Consider the following 18,519-nt stretch of genomic DNA (forward strand, 5'->3'; position numbering starts at 1 on the left):
TTCATCCCATGATTTTCAATACATAACAAAGAACTGTCAAACTCAATCCAGCTTGAGCAGTGTTGAAAATCATGCTGAAGAAATTACAAAAAATTATGATGGAAATTAAATGTCGATGTGGAATAACATTTTGCATGCGGTGAATAACAATGTTTATACTAGAATCTGACATGGAAAATCCTGTAACAACATAGAATAAATCATTTTATGCAAAACAGATTTTTTTTAAAAATAGAGTGTATGACTGAAGCGGATTAAATTCATTTTGTGCTTGTATTGCTGTTTTTTCTTGTTATGTTATTTGTTATTTGATATTCAAAAACATCATTGAAGAATTAATTTATTGACCAATGCTGTACCATATCAATATATCACAATAGATACGTTTGCCACAAAAAAAGTGTCCCACGGCCAGGTTCTTCAATATTTTCAATTTTTTTCAACAGTACAAGCAAGAAATGGTACTCGCACTACTTGGCTGGAATACCGTCTTGTAGTGAACTTTTACACAACGGCACAGCACAAGACTCTGTCTTACATTGTGGAAAAAGCTTCACAACAAAAGACACTTCTCTAAACGCCACATCAGGTGCAGTTGCGGCGAAGAAAACCCAAATTCAAATCTGCCAATCTTCTCACCATTTGCGGGACGGCATGAATTGTAATTACTTGCAATTAAACACAGCGAGGAAGGAAAAAATTATCACTCCAGAAGTTCAGTCCCTTTCTCGTTGTGCTGCTCTCGTTTTGTATTTCTGCTCTGCTTCGGCGGTCAAACTTCTTCGCTATCGGGTCGGGAATCAGAGCGCTGATCCGAAGACATTATGTGTTCGTCCTTCCAGGATTACAGTCTCTCTTTCTCTCTCTCTATTTCTCTTTGGTGTAAACCTTTCCTCCCACGCTTGGCGAGAGATCGTCCTGTTTGGTTTGCCCACTACGGCACTCTGGCCAAACAACATTACAGGAGCTGTCTCGTGCTCGCTTCCTGCTCGTACACCTTGAACAGTTTTCTCCCCCACAACACACACACACACACACGCACACAGTCACTCTCTTTCTCTCTCTTCCGCTCGCGACGGCTTTCCCACTGGAGCAGATTGGCCCCAGGCAGGTCGGGAAAAGCTTGAACTCCCGTCCGTTGGCGCTTACAGTTGCCTTTCGTTTGTCGTTGGTGAAAGTGAACGCGCCCGCTTGTGTACGGACAGGTTGGCCATCGCCGTTTTTTGGGGGAGGGGGGCTCTTTTGCACCGGGAAAGGACCACCACCACCACCAGCAGCGGTACAACCCAGCTAAGGGGGAAGAGTCTCTGTCCACGAACCCGTGTGTGTGTGTCGTTTACCTCCGGACTTTTGGGGTCAATTGCGGGAAAATAACCCCACCGAGGAAATAAGCCCTGCCAGAGACAGGACAGGAAAAACGGGAAAATTCTCCCTCGCACAAGTGCGTGTCTGTGTGTGTCAGTGTACCAATCACATGATCTGCCAGTCCGGAGCGTCGTGCAACAGTCGCGCGGAAACGGGTAACAACTGCGCCTTGTGGCCACGCTTGGGGCCACGGGTTTTAGCACCTCCCACCCTCATGAACAGCAATCAGCATGAAGCATGCGATCCTATCAACCAGTACCACTGCACCGAGAGCACCGTCGAACACCCAAACGATTCCACCGTGCCCAGAGAAGGGCAGTGCTCGCGCGCGGAGTGGCGTTAGAAGGCGTGACACTAGAGGTGTTATGTAACAACACAAAAAAACCCCTTAGCCTTTGCCGTGTAGTACCCAGCGCTGTTCGAGCGTCCTGGAAAGGAAGCTCCTCCTGTACACACAGCGCTTCGTGTGCGATTCTGCCTTCGCCTGCAACCGCGTCGCGCTTTCGCACCTGTTCGCACCTGTAACGCGATGCGACGCGGTGTTTTGTTGCACGCTGCCGCTGCTGCTCGCAAACCGATCATCCGAGCAGCGTTCAATGTATTGATTTTTCCTGACCCAACTACGCGCGAGTCCCGATAATCCGCTCTACTTTCAGATGGGCCTGATTTTGGTCTGCTACCGTGGTGCGATGGCGCGTCCATGACGGTTGGGGCTTGGGTGCTGTACACTGTTTTTTTTTTGGTCTTTTCCTCTTCTTCGAACTTTGATGGGAAAAAACAACCGTTGATTTCGCAACATGGCTAAAGCCCATTTGCCCATTGCCGTTTTTGTTTTGCTTTGCGTTGAGCCCTGTGTTTCGCGAACGATTTGTGGGCTTCGCCGCGTGATTAGCCGTACGGACGCTTCGTTTGATATTGATGTGGAAAAAAAGAAACATATTCCATTGCGTCCGTTTGATCAAAGAGAAGGCTTGATTGAACCTTCTGTTTTTTTTTGTTTTTTTTTTTGTGCGGAAAAATACTCCCCGTGGGCAGCAGCACGTGTTGGAGATCCTGTCACGTGGCGTGTGTCATGTACCGCCGCCATCGTACGCTTCAGAAGTGAATTCAGAATTTACAACAAAAAAAAAAGGCAGCCGATATTTAGTTCAGAACGATGTGTAATCTCAGCTGACAGCTCTTCGTGCAACACAAGTTTAACCACAACCACCTTAATAACACCTCGCAACACTCGTCCTTATTTAGCATTTGGTTTGTCATTTTTCTTTCTCTTGTTCTCTTTTTCTCTTGTTTTCTGTTTCATTTGCGCCGAATGGTCACACTGCATCAACCGGTAATTTCTGCACCTGTCTGCACACCCGCACACCATTGCACACGCCTGTATTTGCATCTGCACCATCACCACCACCACGACCACCACCATCACCAGCACCACACGCAGAGTCGTCCTGATCGGTGGAGCAGTCTGCTGGAGCACGCCATGCACGAACTGCCTGCACAAACCTAGCCTGAACGCGTTCCCGCACACACAAACACACACACGTACACATCCAAAGCCACACACACACACGCACGCAGTAACCGAGCAGGCGAACGGAACCCGTAACAGAGTCCGCGCGTGTCAGCGTTAGCGACAGCCCTTCGTTGCACACTTCCAGCGCGGGTTCCGTCGCGTCGGCACTCCACCACACCCCCTCCCTTCCCTCCTGCCCGTCTGCTTTCCCTCGCGGCCGCCTCCCCGGTAGCGTGTGGCTGGTGGGTGTGATGGCCAACACTGCCCATCTGTTCCGCAGGCAGAGCTCCCGGGATTTGATCCAGCAGGCGACCGTGCGCAGCCTAGATGAGCTCGAGCTGAGAGTAGGTTTCTGGGGGACGCATGGGGACGGGCACAGTGGCACACAGAGAGCGAGAGAGACACATAGAGAGAAAGAGACAGAGTGCTAACTGTGCGACACATTCCGCTCACAGGAACTACGCAGCCGGCTGGTGCGGGCGGAGAACGGCTCGCAGAATGTGGTGTACGGTGCGACGAACCAGGCGTTCATCAGCGACGATGATCCACCGATGGCGCGCATCCTGGACATTGGACCGTCCGGGACGGGGCCACCGGGCAAGGAGGCGCACAAGCTTGCCATGCAGGCTTCCATCGTGTCGCAACAGCAGCAGCAGGAGTCCGCCATCGCCGAGCGGCCGGAAGACGAGCGCGAAAGCTGGGACAGCAAGTGGACCTTCCTGCTCGCCACCATTGGGTAGTGTATAGCCCCCTGCTAGATGTCTGCTTCTTCGACCGGTGTTGGGTTTCATGAATCTTTCGATGAGACTCATTCATATGAATCTTATGCGATGAGTGATTCGCATCTCGAATCGAATACCTAAAGATTCGTGAGTCTCCAAGGATTCATGAATCTCCAAGGTTTCTCGATTCTTTAAGGATTCATGACTCTCGAAAGAAGGTACTTGTCAACAAGTGTCAAAAGCCTGACTCTGGCATGAGCACGTAGATGGTTACGCCAAGAAGAAAAATAATAAGAAGCTCAACCTCTGAAGCTGAATCTTTGGAGATTTATGAATCCCTTGTGATTCACGAATCCCTGGAGACTCGTGAATCTTTCAAAATTCATGATTGTTTGAGTTTCATGAATCTTTCCAATAGAGATTCAGAATCAAAGATTCATTCAGATTCATGAATCTGAATCAGATTTACCCAATACTACCTTCAACATACCCTGTAGTAAGACTAACGCCTTCTCTTTATCTCTCTCTCTTTTTTTCTCTCTCTCTTTCCCTCTCTCTCTCTCTCTCTCTTTCTCTCTCCCTCTCCCTCTCTCCAGGTACGCCGTTGGGCTTGGTAACGTGTGGCGCTTTCCGTATCTGGCGCAGAAAAATGGCGGCGGTGCGTTCCTGGTGCCGTACTTCGTAATGCTGCTGCTGCAGGGCCTGCCAATCTTCTACCTGGAGCTCGCGATCGGGCAACGCCTGCGCAAGGGTGCGATCGGTGTGTGGCACGAGGTGTCCGCCTACCTCGGCGGTATCGGCATCTCCTCCGCCTTCGTCAGCTACATCGTGGCGCTCTACTACAACACCATCATTGCCTGGTGCCTGATCTATCTGCTGCACAGCTTCGAAACGCCGCTACCGTGGGCCGAATGTCCGAAGCGACTGTTCAAGAACTTCACCTACGACATCGAGCCGGAGTGTGTGGTGTCGTCGCCGACCAAGTACTACTGGTACCGCGAAACGCTCCAGGTGTCGCCGAGCGTCAACGAGCCGGAGCAGATCAACTACACGGTCGCGCTGGCCCTCATCACCGCCTGGTCGCTCGTCTACCTGTGCATGGTGCAGGGCATTACCGAGTCGAGCAAGATCGTCTACATCACGGCCATCTTCCCGTACGTCGTGCTGATCATATTCTTCTTCCGCGGCATCACCCTCAAGGGTAAGCACCCTCTCAAGGCCGTGCTGATACTTCTCGTGCAGCACTTAACTACACTTTTTTTTATTTCTTCTTCTATTCATTCAAGGCGCATCGGACGGCATCGCACACCTGTTCACACCACGGTGGGAATCGATTCTGGAACCGGTTGTCTGGTTGGAGGCCGGTACGCAGATTTTCTTCTCGCTCGGGCTAGCGTTCGGAGGGCTGATCGCCTTCAGCTCCTACAATCCGGCCAACAACAACTGCTACCGGGACGCGCTCGTCGTGTCCGTAACCAACTGCTCCACGTCTATGTTTGCCGGTGTGGTTGTATTTTCAGTCATCGGCTTTAAGGTAGCTCGACCTTCCCTTGAATACATTACTCCGATGCAGAGTTTATTGGGTTTCTACATCCAACCTCATCGTTCACAGGCCACCTCCATCTATGACAGTTGCGTCGAGGAGCGCTCGGAGATGATACGTCAGAACAAGTCGCACGACCTCTTACCTGTTTGCGATCTGCAAAAGGAGCTGGAAAATGTAACTCCCCGCCGATTGCATCGATCAAGTTCGTTTACTAAAATTTCGGTTTTTCCACATCTTCTCATGCAGAGCGCCTCCGGTACCGGCTTAGCATTCATCATCTTTACCGAAGCGATCAACCAGTTCCCGGCGGCGCAGCTATGGGCCGTTCTGTTCTTTTTGATGCTGTTCACGCTCGGTATCGATTCGCAGTTCGGCACGCTGGAGGGCGTCAGTACCTCGCTGATGGATATGAAGCTGTTCCCCAACGTTCCGAAGGAGATGATCACCGGGGTAATGCGTAGCACAAGATGTGCTATAGTATATGAGTCTCGTTCAATACGTGAAGATTTAATCCAACCAGTCCAATATCCACGATCCCAGAAAATGTACATGACCTAAAGATCCATTCGAGTCCAGCCCAATACCCACTCCAATACCTGACGAACCAATTTCATCGAAAAAATGCTCGATTCCAGATTATGTCCTATACCTGAAGATCCATTTCAATCCAGTACTATACCCACAATGGCTGAAGATCTCCAATTTCTGAAGATCCAAATCAATTCAGTCTAATATCTACGATTCCACAACTCTATGAGGAGTATCCCGCCTAATTCAAACCAATACCCGCGATGCCCTAAGATGCCCAATACCTGTAGATTCAACCCAGTCCAATGTCCACTATTCAGAAGCTCTCCAATACCTCACAATACAATCCAATCCAGTCCAATATCTAGGATTCCAAAACATCGTCAATAGTTGAAGATTTAATCCGACGCAGTTCAATGTCCTGTTCAATTGTGGCGGTGTCATGGAATAGTTGTCAACTCGTACAATTTAACAATATGTTCATCATGGGTTCAAGACCCGATTGGACCGTACTCCCAAACGTAGGATTGACTAACCTTATATGGGTAACCAATAAGCCTCCGAAAGCCACATCCCCAATATTGGTATAGACAGGCCTTGATCCGACAATGTTGTTATGCTAAATATGAAGAAAAAGAAGAAACTGTTCAATATCCACGATACCAGAAGATATCCGATGCAGGAAGATCTAATTCCATCGAGTCGAATATCCACGCTTACAGAAGATATCCAATACCCGAAGATCTATTTAAATTCAGATCGAATATTATGATGCTAAAATATCTCAAATATTTGAAGACGCAAACCAATCTAGCCAAATACCCTACGAGTTCTGAAAATGTCCAATACCCGAAGACTCAATCCAATCCAGTCCAATATTCCATGATTCCTGAAGATGTCCAATACCGCGAACGGAGTCATTCACATACATGTTTGTTTTCGCAGGCCCTGTGCATGTCCTGTTGTGTACTGTCCCTGTGCTTTGCCAACGGTGCCGGTAGCTACATCTTCCAGCTGATGGACAGCTTCGCCGGCAGCTACACATTGCTTATAATTGCGTTTTTCGAATGCATCGGTGTCAGCTACATATACGGGCTCAAAAGGTTCGTGTAAGCGGTACCGCTCCATTGCTCCGTCCCTTGCACTTACACGCTCCCCGTGCTTTTCAGGTTCGCGGACGACATCGAGCTGATGACTGGTTCGCGGCCAAGCCTTTACTGGATGCTCTGCTGGAAGTACATATCCCCGATCGCAATGATAACGATTTTGGTCGCCTCCTTTCTGGAGCTCGCATCCGAGGGCAGTAGCTACCCGGGCTGGAATGCGCTCACCGGTACCACCGATCAGCTCGAGTGGCCGCACTGGTGCATCGTGGTTGCCATCATGCTGATACTGGTGTCCATTCTGTGGATTCCCGGTGTGGCCATCTTGCGGTAGGTAGACGGTTTGAAGAGTATGAGGCGGATTTGATGCTATGGTCGTTCTTTTTTTTTTTTTTAGATTATGTGGCATCAACGTGATCGAAGACAGTGAGCCGGCCTGGTTCCCTTCGGCGGAGCTGCGTGACGTGCACGGTATTGTACCGCACGAACCGACCGACATTGAAATATCATTGTTCTGCATACGGGCCGACGGTTCCGAGGGACTCTGCTGTCCCATCTACGGTCCGCGCGAGCAGCCACTGGACGAGGAGGAGTAAGCTGGGCCTGCCTACGGTGGGCAAAATGCATGTAAAAAAGAACAAACCATTTCTCTCTACGCTCGTAAGGTACTCGTAAGGTACAGACACAAACACATAACAGAGATCGGTGTGCTATTATTGAACCATTAAGTAGCTGTATTTTTGTTGTACTGTCTGGTGTTAGGTTGACAAAACAGGAACGTCTAACGTACCAACTGAAAGAGCTAGTCGACGCTGAAGCCATACTTACATCCACGTCCACCAAGCAAAGCATCCAATATATATATATATATACACCTTTACCCGCAACACAGCAACGTATACACCTTAGATGGATCTACAGTTGCGTAAAAAGAAAAGCCATCCTATGCTAGCGTTTAAGTATGAATGTTCGAATTTAGTGTTTAAACATAAAAAAGGCAACATACTCCCACCACTCACACATAAAGACACGGACACTATGCAAAAAGAAGCAGTAGAGAGAGAGAGAGAGAGAGAGGGGAAAAACTAACAATCAAACCATCTAGAACAGTGCAAAACGCCACCCAAGGTGAGGGCGAGCGTAACTGACAAGACTTGAAGATTATACAACAAAAAAGAACAAAAAAAAAAACGAAGAAAAAATCTCCATTCATCAATTAGCACTGCTAGTCCACCTTGTTGTCGCTAACCTACCGACTTTAGCATATCAATGTGTTCCCAATTGACGGTTATTTAATGTTGGGATGTTCTTAAAAGAATCATACACACATAAACTCCACACACATAGATACACCTAAGTAAGGCAAAGATCAAATTTACGTGTTCTCCTGCGTGCACACTAATAGCGAGTTAGCGAGAGCCGAACGGGCATCAGCCTTATGTTCAATATACGTCTGACAATAATCCTGTTGCCTGATGCCTGCTGCTCCCGGAGGACGCTCCATCAGGATCGTCCGCAAGTGTTCGTTGCTGCATCTTGCTACACGACGAGCGACGTTTCAAACCGCGGGACAGATACGACAATAATGTGCAACCATGACTAATACCATGTTTATCTAGAGAAACAATACTAATCTAAGAGTATTAATTGTTGAATACAGTATACATATTATATATATATACACTCACACTCTCGTAGTCACGTATATCTGTACATATAAGTAATTTATAATAAAGGACGACGTTGTAGAGTGGATCAAAGTTGTTGCCAAACAAAATGAAACCGTTGTAGTGTATAGCCCGATGGAGGTGTAATTCCAGAGCATGTTCATGATAACAATAGTTTTTAAACGGTGGCAATGACAGTTCTTGCCTAACTTGTCTTCTGTATTCCAACTCTATATATACCGTCCACTCTTGCATCCAAACGACGGTTTAGAATATCCTGTATAAAGAAGAAGAAAACAGACCAGCTTAATGCATTGCACCGAAATACCTAACAATTGCCTTGTCGAACCTGATCGCATCGTAGCCAGATGATGACTACGTTCTGATAGCGCAGAGGACCCCCTAAACCGCAAGCACCTGGCGCTGATCGTTGTTCCGCCAATTCCTGGCTCATTGTGCATTGTCCTCCCGATTCTATGTACACTTCGAGAGCCCTGAAAATTGTATAATCAAATGCATCAATATTATGACGCGTCTATGATATTCTGTGTGTTTTAGGTTTAGCTGGCTTAATGCAAACGATGGTGTAACGACTTCCGACAACGTGCTCAGACAAACGTGTAGGCAACAGAGACGTGCCAGTGTACCTAGTCGAACAGCGTTATGCAACGTCTGTTTCGTCTAGGCATCGTTGTGTCTATGTTTCTGTACTGTTCAGAACTTCTTTATTTCGATTGTTTGATTATTTGGTCGTTTGGTTTAAACGCATGGATACTTAGTCGCTTGAACTAATTTTGATTCCAGAACCGGAGTAACTGTTAAGGTATATATGTACCTCAGAGCATGTGGCGCTTCTAGTCAGTCAGGTATTAGCGTTTCTGTGGCGGAAAACGATGACATCAATTAAATTGAAATACATCACGCTGGCATGTGTGCTGGCTGCTACTGTAGCTGCAGGGTCGCAGTGCCACAACGACTACTACCAGCTTAAGAGCGTCTCCCAAGCGCAGGAGGAGTGCGCTCGTTACCAGGGCATTCCGTGTGCCCGGCTAGCCGTCTACAACAAGTATATCTACCCAAACGATACCCAGACGCAATGTATGGTACGTTGCATGGGCCTCAACCTTGGCTGGTGGAATGACACGCACGGTGTACAGGAACCGGCGATGCGCAGCTTCTTCTATCCGGACCCGAACGACTGCGACTACGAGCGCCGTACCTACCATTGCCTTAATTCTCAACGTCTCAATCACCCATCACCGCACGTCGATGTTTGCGAGCGTGCGTACGAATCCTTCCGGTGTTACTACGAGCAGTACGGTAACATCGTCGTAACGCCGCAGTTCGTCCCACTGAGTGATCTACAACAGGTAGATGTATTGTTGCAGTGTGCCAATTTGCTACCATTCTCTGGGGGAAGATCGTGCGCTGGCAGTAGGAAACCGTCGAAGCGTGATGTCGATTGTTTAGCGCGCTGTTTTCTACTGAGAAGCGGATTGTACAGTGAGCAACATGGACCACATCTGGACCGTCTGTATGTGCAGTGTAACAATTACGCGAACGAGACTCGTTTCCGTGAAACCACCGGTACCTGCTACCGGCTGCTGAAGTCGGAATGTCAGGACGAATGTGTCCTAGCGGGTCGGTTTTTGCGGGAATGTTTCTATGAAGGAGGAATATCAATAGTTAACTCACTCCCCGCATCGGAAGCATCTGTAGAGTCGGCAGGTTCTTTGGGTTTGGGACAAGGATCTGCCGAATTGGGAGAATCTGTAAGATCTGGAGGTACTTTAGGACAGTCAGGATCTGTACAACAATCTGCAGGATCGAGAGAACGTTTAGGATTGACAGGATCTTTAGGATCGGGAGAAGATGCTTCGCAATTGATAGGATCTGCAGCATCAAGAGAAATTTCTGCAGAGATGGAACCGAGAAACCCTTCAGAAACTATGGGATCGGCAGGAACTTTAGGATTGGCCGAATCTACAGGAACGGAACAAGGATCTGTAGGATCTAGAGAAACTGAAGGATTGCCAGGTTCTTTAGGATCGGAAGAAGGTTCTACAGGATTGGGAAGATCTGTACGACGAAGAAAAAAATCAAAATCGGTAGGAACGGTAGAACCTGTGGAATTGGGAGAATCTGTATAATTAGGAGGATCTTACGGATTAGGATTAGCAAAAAAGGAAAGGAAATGTGGAATTGAGGAAACATTTAGATTCGGGAGGACGTTGGCGGCCATTGCCCATGAGTGTTCTTGCCGAATATGAACGTTGTGCAATCGACGACGACAATTGTGTTATTAAATTAGACAGAGTAACTTAAACCATCCAACGTGTGATCAAGTGGTGGACAGTGGTTTCTATTCCAAAACACTATTTTCATTAAGAAGGGGGGAATTGTCTATTGGACTGGTAAACCCTGTGTATACAGGTGTCCCCCGAGATACGACTGTATTTGGGACCAAAAAAATGTCCCAAAGCAAGGCGTAAGTCGAAAATGTCGTATGTCGAATATATATGAATATAAATTTTATAACCGAAGTTGAAGAGTTGGAACCTACGATATCGTGTATTTTATTTAAAATAATGTTCGATAATGTAATAATTATATTCCAAAGGCCGTTCACAATATAGATATTCAAGATCGGGTAGTTTTGGAATCTTTGGAAATGTGGGTATAACGGTTGTCAGCCTAGAAATTAAAAAACATCAATTTCTTGTCAATGACAACTTTTGACTGTCAAAATCAAAAACGTCGTTTCTGCGAATCGTCGTAATTCGAAAGGGTCGTAACTCGGGGCACGCCTGTATTTACACTCACACTGTCGTAGTCACGTATATCTGTACATATACAGGGTTTCTCAAGCCAGCTCAACATCGTAACACTATTTTTCGAACACGTTAAACGATTGTCAACATCGTACATACAATTCGAATCCGTAAACTCTTTTCGATTTGGTAACACTAGGTTTTGAATGCGTAAAGTCCCAACTCGAATCTGGAAAATGTATAATGGGTGACAAGACAGCCAACATACATTTTCCAGATTCGAGATGGGATTTTACGCGTTCAAAATCTAGTGTTACCAAATCGAAAAGAGTTTACGGATTCGAATTGTATGTACCATGTTGACAATCGTTTTACGTGTTTGAAAAATAGTGTCACGATGTTGAGCTGGCTTGAAAAACCCTGTAAGTAATTTATAATAAAGGACGACGTTGTAGAGTGGATCAAAGTTGTTGCCATACAAAATGAAACCGGTATATTGTATAGCCCGATGGAGGTGTAATTCCACAGCATGTTCATGTTTACAATAGTTTTTAAACGGTGGTAATGATAGACCTTGCCTAACTTGCCGTATCTATCCCGAATTGGCTACCGAAGGTACCGGACCCGTCTGTTGATCGGTGCTCGGGCTTTTGCTGCGTTTCGTCATCTTTCGATGCTTCTTAGAATGGATGTGAATCTGCCATTGATGCTCGCCGATAAACACCCGCTGACACGTTTCGCAGCGGAATGTACGCTCCGTTTGCAGTCGTTCGCGGTCTGTTGCTATTTTGGGCACACAGGGCACAGGGGACGGCTGTCCGGATTTGATGGCATCGATGATGGTTACCGCCGGTTCGGATACCTGCACCTTCCAATGGTCGACATTGCCGGTGTCTAGTGCGTAGATTGGCGGCACCTCGCGACCAATATCGGACAGGAATCGATTGCGGATCCACTGGATCTGACGACGGGCATAGCGACGCGTGACCAATTTCAGGTAGTCGAGACAATCCTCCAGCATGCTCAGACCGGTTGGCTTGGGGCGGGGATGTTCCAGCGCCGCAGTACGGTAATCTAGAATCTCGAGATCCTGTTCCGGGCCGTACGTTTCTAGGTACTTCACGAACTCCTTGAATCCTATGGCTTGTAGTATGCCCTGATGGAACTGGCAAGCGCTGTGCAGAGAAAACATCAAGATCAAACGACCATTAGGGAGGCGAAATTGACAACACACAGTTATGGTAGTTTAACTCACTCGTAGGGTTTGACGTACGATTCATAAAATGTTCGTATCTCTGGCAGCAGTCCTTGGGCAACCATACTGTCCACCCTTGCATCCAAACGGCGGTTTAGAATATCCTGTATAAAGAAGAAGAAAACAGACCAGCTTAATGCATTGCACCGAAATACCTAACAATTGCCGTGTCGAACCTGATCGCATCGTAGCCAGATGATGACTACGTTCTGATAGCGCAGAGGACCCCCTAAACCGCAAGCACCTGGCGCTGATCGTTGTTCCGCCAATTCCTGGCTCATTGTGCATTGTCCTCCCGATTCTATGTACACTTCGAGAGCCCTGAAAATTGTATAATCAAATGCATCAATATTATGACGCGTCTATGATATTCTGTGTGTTTTAGGTATAGCTGACTTAATGCAAACGATGGTGTAACGACTTCCGACAACGTGCTCAGACAAACGTGTAGGCAACAGAGACGTGCCAGTGTGCCTAGTCGAACAGCGTTATGCAACGTCTGTTTCGTCTAGGCATCGTTGTGTCTATGTTTCTGTACTGTTCAGAACTTCTTTATTTCGATTGTTTGATTATTTGGTCGTTTGGTTTAAACGCACTAGATGCACTAGCAGTGAGCCCATAACAGAATAGGCTGCACAGGTGTATATATAGCTCAGTGCTTGTGACAATTCCATCAAGTCAACATGGCATCAATCAAACTGAAGTACATCACGCTGGCATGTGTGCTGGCTGCTACTATAGCTGCAGGGTCGCAGTGCCACAACGACTACTACCAGCTTAAGAGCGTCTCCCAAGCGCAGGAGGAGTGCGCTCGTTACCAGGGCATTCCGTGTGCCCGGCTAGCCGTCTACAACAAGTATATCTACCCAAACGATACCCAGACGCAATGTATGGTACGTTGCATGGGCCTCAACCTTGGCTGGTGGAATGACACGCACGGTGTACAGGAACCGGCAATGCGCAGCTTCTTCCATCCGGACCCGGACGACTGTGACTACGAGCGCCGTACCTACCATTGCCTTAATTCTCAACGTCTCAATCACCCATCACCGCACGTCGATGTTTGCGAGCGTGCGTACGAATCCTTCCGGTGTTACTACGAGCAGTACGGTAACATCGTCGTAACGCCGCAGTTCGTCCCACTGAGTGATCTGCAGCAGATAGATGTATTGTTGCAATGTGTCAATATGCTACCATTGACCGTGGGAAGATCGTGCGCTGGCGGTAGAAAACCGTCGGAGCGTGAAGTCGATTGTTTAGCGCGCTGTTTTCTACTGAGAAGCGGATTGTACAGTGAGCAACATGGACCACATCTTGACCGTCTGTACGTGCAGTGTAACAATTACGCGAACGAGACTCGTTTCCGTGAAACCACCGGTACCTGCTACCGGCGGCTGAAGTCGGAATGTCAGGACGAATGTGTCCTAGCGGGTCGGTTTTTGCGGGAATGTTTCTATGAAGGCGGATTATTGACACCTGTAGCAGCCCTTGGAAGTCTGGGTGGATTGGTGAGTGGATTGACCGGATTAACAGGGTTGGTACAACCTGTAACATTGCAATTGACAGCGCCTGGGATAGCGGCAGTAACTTTAACATTGAGTGCACCTTCAGTAATGGTAGGAGCATTGCCAGTACCTCCAGTAATGGTAGGCACATTGGGAGGAGCCGCTAATGTAGGGTTATTGTAATTGTCAGAGCATGCGATAATATCCGCATTACAACCAGGCGATCTAGGACCGCTGCAAAGTATTACCCCACTAGCAACAAAAAAGCACGACTAAAAATATGTTGTCATCACGTTTGAGCTGTTCAGAATGAACATGTTCTATCTTCTTTGAGGAAAAAAAAAACACAAATTCTTCCAACAGCCACAATCGTCATGGATCCGCACTTTAAAAAGCAAAAAACATCGGTCGTCATACCCAATCATAGCCAAATTGGAGCCATACAGAAAAGGATAAATTTTGCCTCGACGACAAAGGTTACATATTTTGAAATAAAACTACCGCATTCATAGCTGTGTATGCTCACTGCAATGGCTTGTTTTATTTTAACACTACTTGCACTTCTTTTTATTCTTTTGGCTCAACAACCGTTGTCGGTCAAGGTCTGCTTGTATCACTTGTGGGATTGACTTTCAGTGACTAATTGATTTCCCCCCTTAGCTGGATAGTCAGTCCTACGCATGGCGGCACGGTCCATTTGCGGCTTGAACCCATGACGGGCATGTTGTTAAGTCGTACGAGTTGAAGACTGTACCACGAGACCGTCTCTGCTTGTACACTCCACTAACTGCTCTTGAGTCCGGCTTCACGCTACCGTTCAGTTCAATGCTCTAGTTGAACGCATCTTTATAGTTGAATAAGACACTGTTTCGTTGAAAAACATTGTTACACAGCTTATGTTTTGTCTACGTGATAATGTTACTTAGTTTATATGGATGTAGTTTTGTCGTCTGCTAGTCTATACGAAGACTTTATGTTTGGGCACAGAAAATGACCAAAACTATAGATATTAGAAGTGTGTTTTTGAATAGCTGCAATGTTGTATATACAGGGCCATTCAAATAATTTTCTTAAAAAAACATAAAATGAAAACTACACCACATTATTTCGAACTTATTTAATTTTTTTGTCAAACGTGATAGCTCATTTCCTCCGGTAAGCAATGGAAACTAAACTGCCATGAAGTACCCAATACTTTGGTTGGTACTATTTCGAGTGCATGTTGTTGAGCCAAAGAAGAATAGCAAGTTGTGAACCCCTGTCTCGGTTGGGTGAAGCCCTATCTCGGCTGTTGTATCGTAAATGATAATCGCAAAAGCTTCGGTTGTTTCTGGTTTGTTAGCGTAACACTTAACTTTAACAGCTTCTCATAAATAATATTTCAATGATGTCAAATGGCAGCTCCTTGGTGGCCAAACGACAAGATAATTTGGACTGATGATTCAAAAACTGTGCACAAAAGATTGATAATAAAATGGGCTGTGTGGCACGGGGCGCCATCCTGATGAAATCAAAGATCCTCATCTTCATGGTCGTAGGCCATCTGCTGATCCTCACCGTTGCAGCAGGTGACACACTTGCGACAACTAGTGAGCATTCCATAGAGCCTTATTCCACCGAGTATTTGCCGCACAGAAACGATTGAAAGGGATTCGTCAGATTTTGAAATGCTATAAGTCGCAGCACAGAATGGGAGTTATACAAGTTACAAGTTATACAAGTATACAAGGGAGTTGAGCTATACAATCACAGTATATTATAGGTGGGTAAGACAGGTTTAGTTCCGATAGTATCGATGCACCGTATAAGACAAAAAAAGATCGTTGCTTAGGCGGAATGCTAAACAAAGGATCGATTTTGAGTGACATACATGAATAGGATTCACAAAGCCTAATTTTAAACGGTTTAGAGGGCGCTTATTTGAAGATGTTTGCTTGTCATCGGTTGTTTACACAAAAACAATATTTAAATCAAACGAATATGAAACAATTTAAATAGTGCGACAGTAACAAAAGAACACAGCAGAACTTAATTCTCAAATGCTTTGTTTTATTCACCTTAAAGCCATGCCGATCGGTTTATCGTTTGTTTTTCTTAACGTCCGTAGCACTTGTGGAGTGGGCACGTCTTAACCTTGTTGCAGTAGCAGACGGGCTGACCGAGGAAAGCCTTGGCGGCGTCGACGAACACGGTGTGGAGCAGGTACTCCAGACCACGCGACTCACCGAAGCAGGCCTGGAACGTATCGTAGGCCTGTTGGCAGGTGCTCTTCTTGCAAGCCAGCTTCTTCTGGTTCTGCAGGCAGGCGACCGTCTGGGCGTTGTTCGGGTTGAACACCTCCTCCTTGTACTGGTAGTAGAGACGCTCCAGCTTCGGGCCATCCTCCACGCTGTACAGTCCAGTGCGGGTCACGAACGAGTAGAAGAAGCACAGCGACTCCTCGCCGCTCGGGAAGCATCCTCCAGCAAGGCTCTGCAGGGTGGACTGCGAGACAGCCAGCATACCGAACAGATCGTAGGCGGCCTGCAGATCCTCAAGGTAGGAGTTGACCACGAACTGCGGGCACTCGCTCAAGGCACCGTAGTACTGGTAGTAGCATTGGAACGCCTTGTACACCTGGGTGCAGAGGTCATCGTCGCAGGTGTACAGGTTCTCCGCCAGACACGCTTCCGTGCGCTCGACGTTGTGGAAGTCATCCGGGTACGGCACGAAATGTCCGGCAACCATGTGCTTCTGCAGACCGGTGGTGTGGTTCCAGAAGCGCAGGTTGAAGGCAACGCAACGCAGCAGACAGCGAACCTCCTCCACATCGGGGTAGCCTTCCTTGACGTAGCGCAGCAGATCGTCATCGTGAACGCCGTGGTACTCGGCGCACTCGGCCTGTGCCTGGTTGAAGCTCTTCTCCACGACGTAGTGCTGCAGACTGGCCGACACCGAGATGGCGCCTACTGCCAGCACGAAGACCGAAAGTGCAAACGAGTTCATTGTTGCTCTAGTTGGTTGCTGTACACAATTCAGCTGGAACTGCATGCCTTTCTCACTGCCGAGGGCACATATATATACCAAAAGAGGGCTCGACCAACCAAGGGCCACGGCCACATGCGTGTCGTTTAGGCGAATCGTCATGTTCCTCCATTATCGCAGAGTCGTGTGACATTAACAACAATAACAACAATAATAATCTCTTTCCAAGTGAGGAACACAAAAAAGTAGTAGTGACAAACCGGCCTACTGATTCACACTAGTTATGTCAGCTAGTTACCATTTCTCCTAGAAGTACGTGACTTTACCACACTTTTGGTAGATCTAAGGAAAGCTCAACACACGCAGAGAGCGTACATGTTTCAATATTAGTTGTATTCCTACTACACCTTTGCCTCATTTTTTAAACTCATTAATGATTTTTTACACTAGTAAGGCGTAGATGCAAAAAAGAGTCTGTGCATTTAAAGACTTGTTTGTTATTACAGGTTGACCGTCCCTTAATAAATAAAAATAAATAAATAAGTTTTTGCAGCTGCTTCCGACGTTTTCTTCCAATGAGCCTAATTGTACAGCGCAACATGCTCGTCATGATCTCAAACCTTTATGGATCTGACAATCCTATGATCTGGTTAATACTACTAGCTTATAATAATTATAAACTAAAAAGTTATTAAGTTATTTATAGCCTATCCCATAGGGCAGGCTAACCTAAAATAACCGCTGCATCAAATAAGAGAAAATTTGAAAATTCATAGTTTTGCTATCTTATATTTTATTTTTAAGAATTGTGTAAAAGGTAGAATACATTATCCCCGCTTAGATTCTAATTAACTTTAATAAAATAACAAATTTCACGGACTTTGAACCAGTAGCAATAGTTGGAAATACCACTTTTCAATTTTTCAATTCTTTAAATTCTTCCAACTTTCTGCAAAAAGACAAAACCAAAGTATCAACGAACATGGACGTACAATTCTCTAAAAGAATGAATTTTGTGCTCAAATAGTACAATATCTCGTACAGTATGCCAATATAATAATCGCAATCGCTAAAGTCATCACTAAACACTATTAATTTAAGATAGATGACCAATGGAGGACAGAGGGTGTAGTGGCAAACACTTGTTGAGATAGCAAGATGACATGGAGTCGTCTACTGATCCAAGGATGAGACAGTAGTATTAGTATTTATGTTTAAAGATTATTCATTTTCTTCAAACATTCATTACATTGGTTCTAGTAGCTAATTCCTATTTTCACTCCTTAACCCAATACGTTCGGTTTACTTCCTTTTTGTATGCCGTTTTTGACTCAATCAATATGTTGATTATGGAGGAGGATTCTACCTTTGGGAAAAAATGTAAAAATACCTGATGCGGTCGAGATAACATATTGACAGTTAAAAGGCGTGAGACCGTGAACGGTTTCGAACACTCCCACAGTAGGCCAAGCCTGCCAATGGGGCTTTAGCGCCGGATAAGTAAGCAATAGAAATGGACAATTTTGTGACTAACATATTCGTCTATTAGGCCATGACATATTGAAAAGCCAGCGAGTTTA

General features: G+C 46.3%; 4 protein-coding genes across 10 annotated transcripts in view; 2 read left to right on the top strand and 2 right to left on the bottom strand.

The window, feature by feature from the left end:
- Positions 1-434: 434 nt before the first annotated feature.
- Positions 435-7,855, top strand: LOC121591768 (sodium-dependent neutral amino acid transporter B(0)AT3). 7 transcript variants are annotated; one of them, XR_006004560.1, is made up of 10 exons: positions 435-1,520; positions 2,795-3,222; positions 3,334-3,614; positions 4,197-4,801; positions 4,887-5,134; positions 5,213-5,596; positions 6,620-6,777; positions 6,844-7,107; positions 7,175-7,453; positions 7,540-7,855. XR_006004560.1 is itself a non-coding variant. In XM_041912716.1 (10 exons), exons 2-10 carry the CDS (start codon positions 3,130-3,132, stop codon positions 7,371-7,373), a joined length of 2,160 nt encoding a protein of 719 aa, XP_041768650.1. In that variant the 5' UTR covers positions 610-1,520; positions 2,795-3,129; the 3' UTR covers positions 7,374-7,855. The 7 variants fall into 7 exon arrangements, 6 of the variants coding, with proteins under 6 accessions (XP_041768630.1, XP_041768641.1, XP_041768659.1 ...); XM_041912716.1 differs by having other exon boundaries at positions 610-1,520; positions 5,213-5,320; positions 5,393-5,596; positions 7,175-7,855; XM_041912696.1 differs by having other exon boundaries at positions 7,175-7,855.
- A 640-nt stretch (positions 7,856-8,495) lies between these two features.
- On the bottom strand, positions 8,496-9,119 carry LOC121591789 (tRNA dimethylallyltransferase-like). Its single transcript, XM_041912760.1, has 2 exons — positions 8,794-9,119; positions 8,496-8,721 (listed from the first exon to the last, which is right to left on the bottom strand). Exons 1-2 carry the CDS (start codon positions 8,896-8,898, stop codon positions 8,650-8,652), a joined length of 177 nt encoding a protein of 58 aa, XP_041768694.1. The 5' UTR covers positions 8,899-9,119; the 3' UTR covers positions 8,496-8,649.
- Positions 9,120-9,337: 218 nt separating this feature from the next.
- On the top strand, positions 9,338-10,522 carry LOC121596984 (general odorant-binding protein 45-like). The gene is made up of 2 exons (XM_041922426.1): positions 9,338-10,216; positions 10,344-10,522. The coding sequence occupies exons 1-2, from the start codon at positions 9,338-9,340 to the stop codon at positions 10,413-10,415; spliced, it is 951 nt and encodes a 316-aa protein (XP_041778360.1). The 3' UTR covers positions 10,416-10,522.
- Positions 10,523-11,568: 1,046 nt separating this feature from the next.
- LOC121594391 (tRNA dimethylallyltransferase-like) overlaps positions 11,569-18,519 on the bottom strand; it is a 76,127-nt gene continuing 69,176 nt past the window's right edge. The window contains exons 4-6 of the mRNA XM_041917593.1: positions 12,647-12,791; positions 12,471-12,574; positions 11,569-12,390 (exon numbers count right to left, since the gene is read on the bottom strand). Of these exons, the coding sequence (XP_041773527.1) occupies positions 11,808-12,390; positions 12,471-12,574; positions 12,647-12,791 (832 nt within the window). The 3' untranslated portion in view covers positions 11,569-11,807. The remainder of the gene's footprint in view (positions 12,391-12,470; positions 12,575-12,646; positions 12,792-18,519) is intronic.

This window comes from Anopheles merus, chromosome X (assembly GCF_017562075.2).
Source record: "Anopheles merus strain MAF chromosome X, AmerM5.1, whole genome shotgun sequence".
In the NCBI taxonomy this organism is placed as follows: Eukaryota; Metazoa; Arthropoda; class Insecta; order Diptera; family Culicidae; genus Anopheles; species Anopheles merus.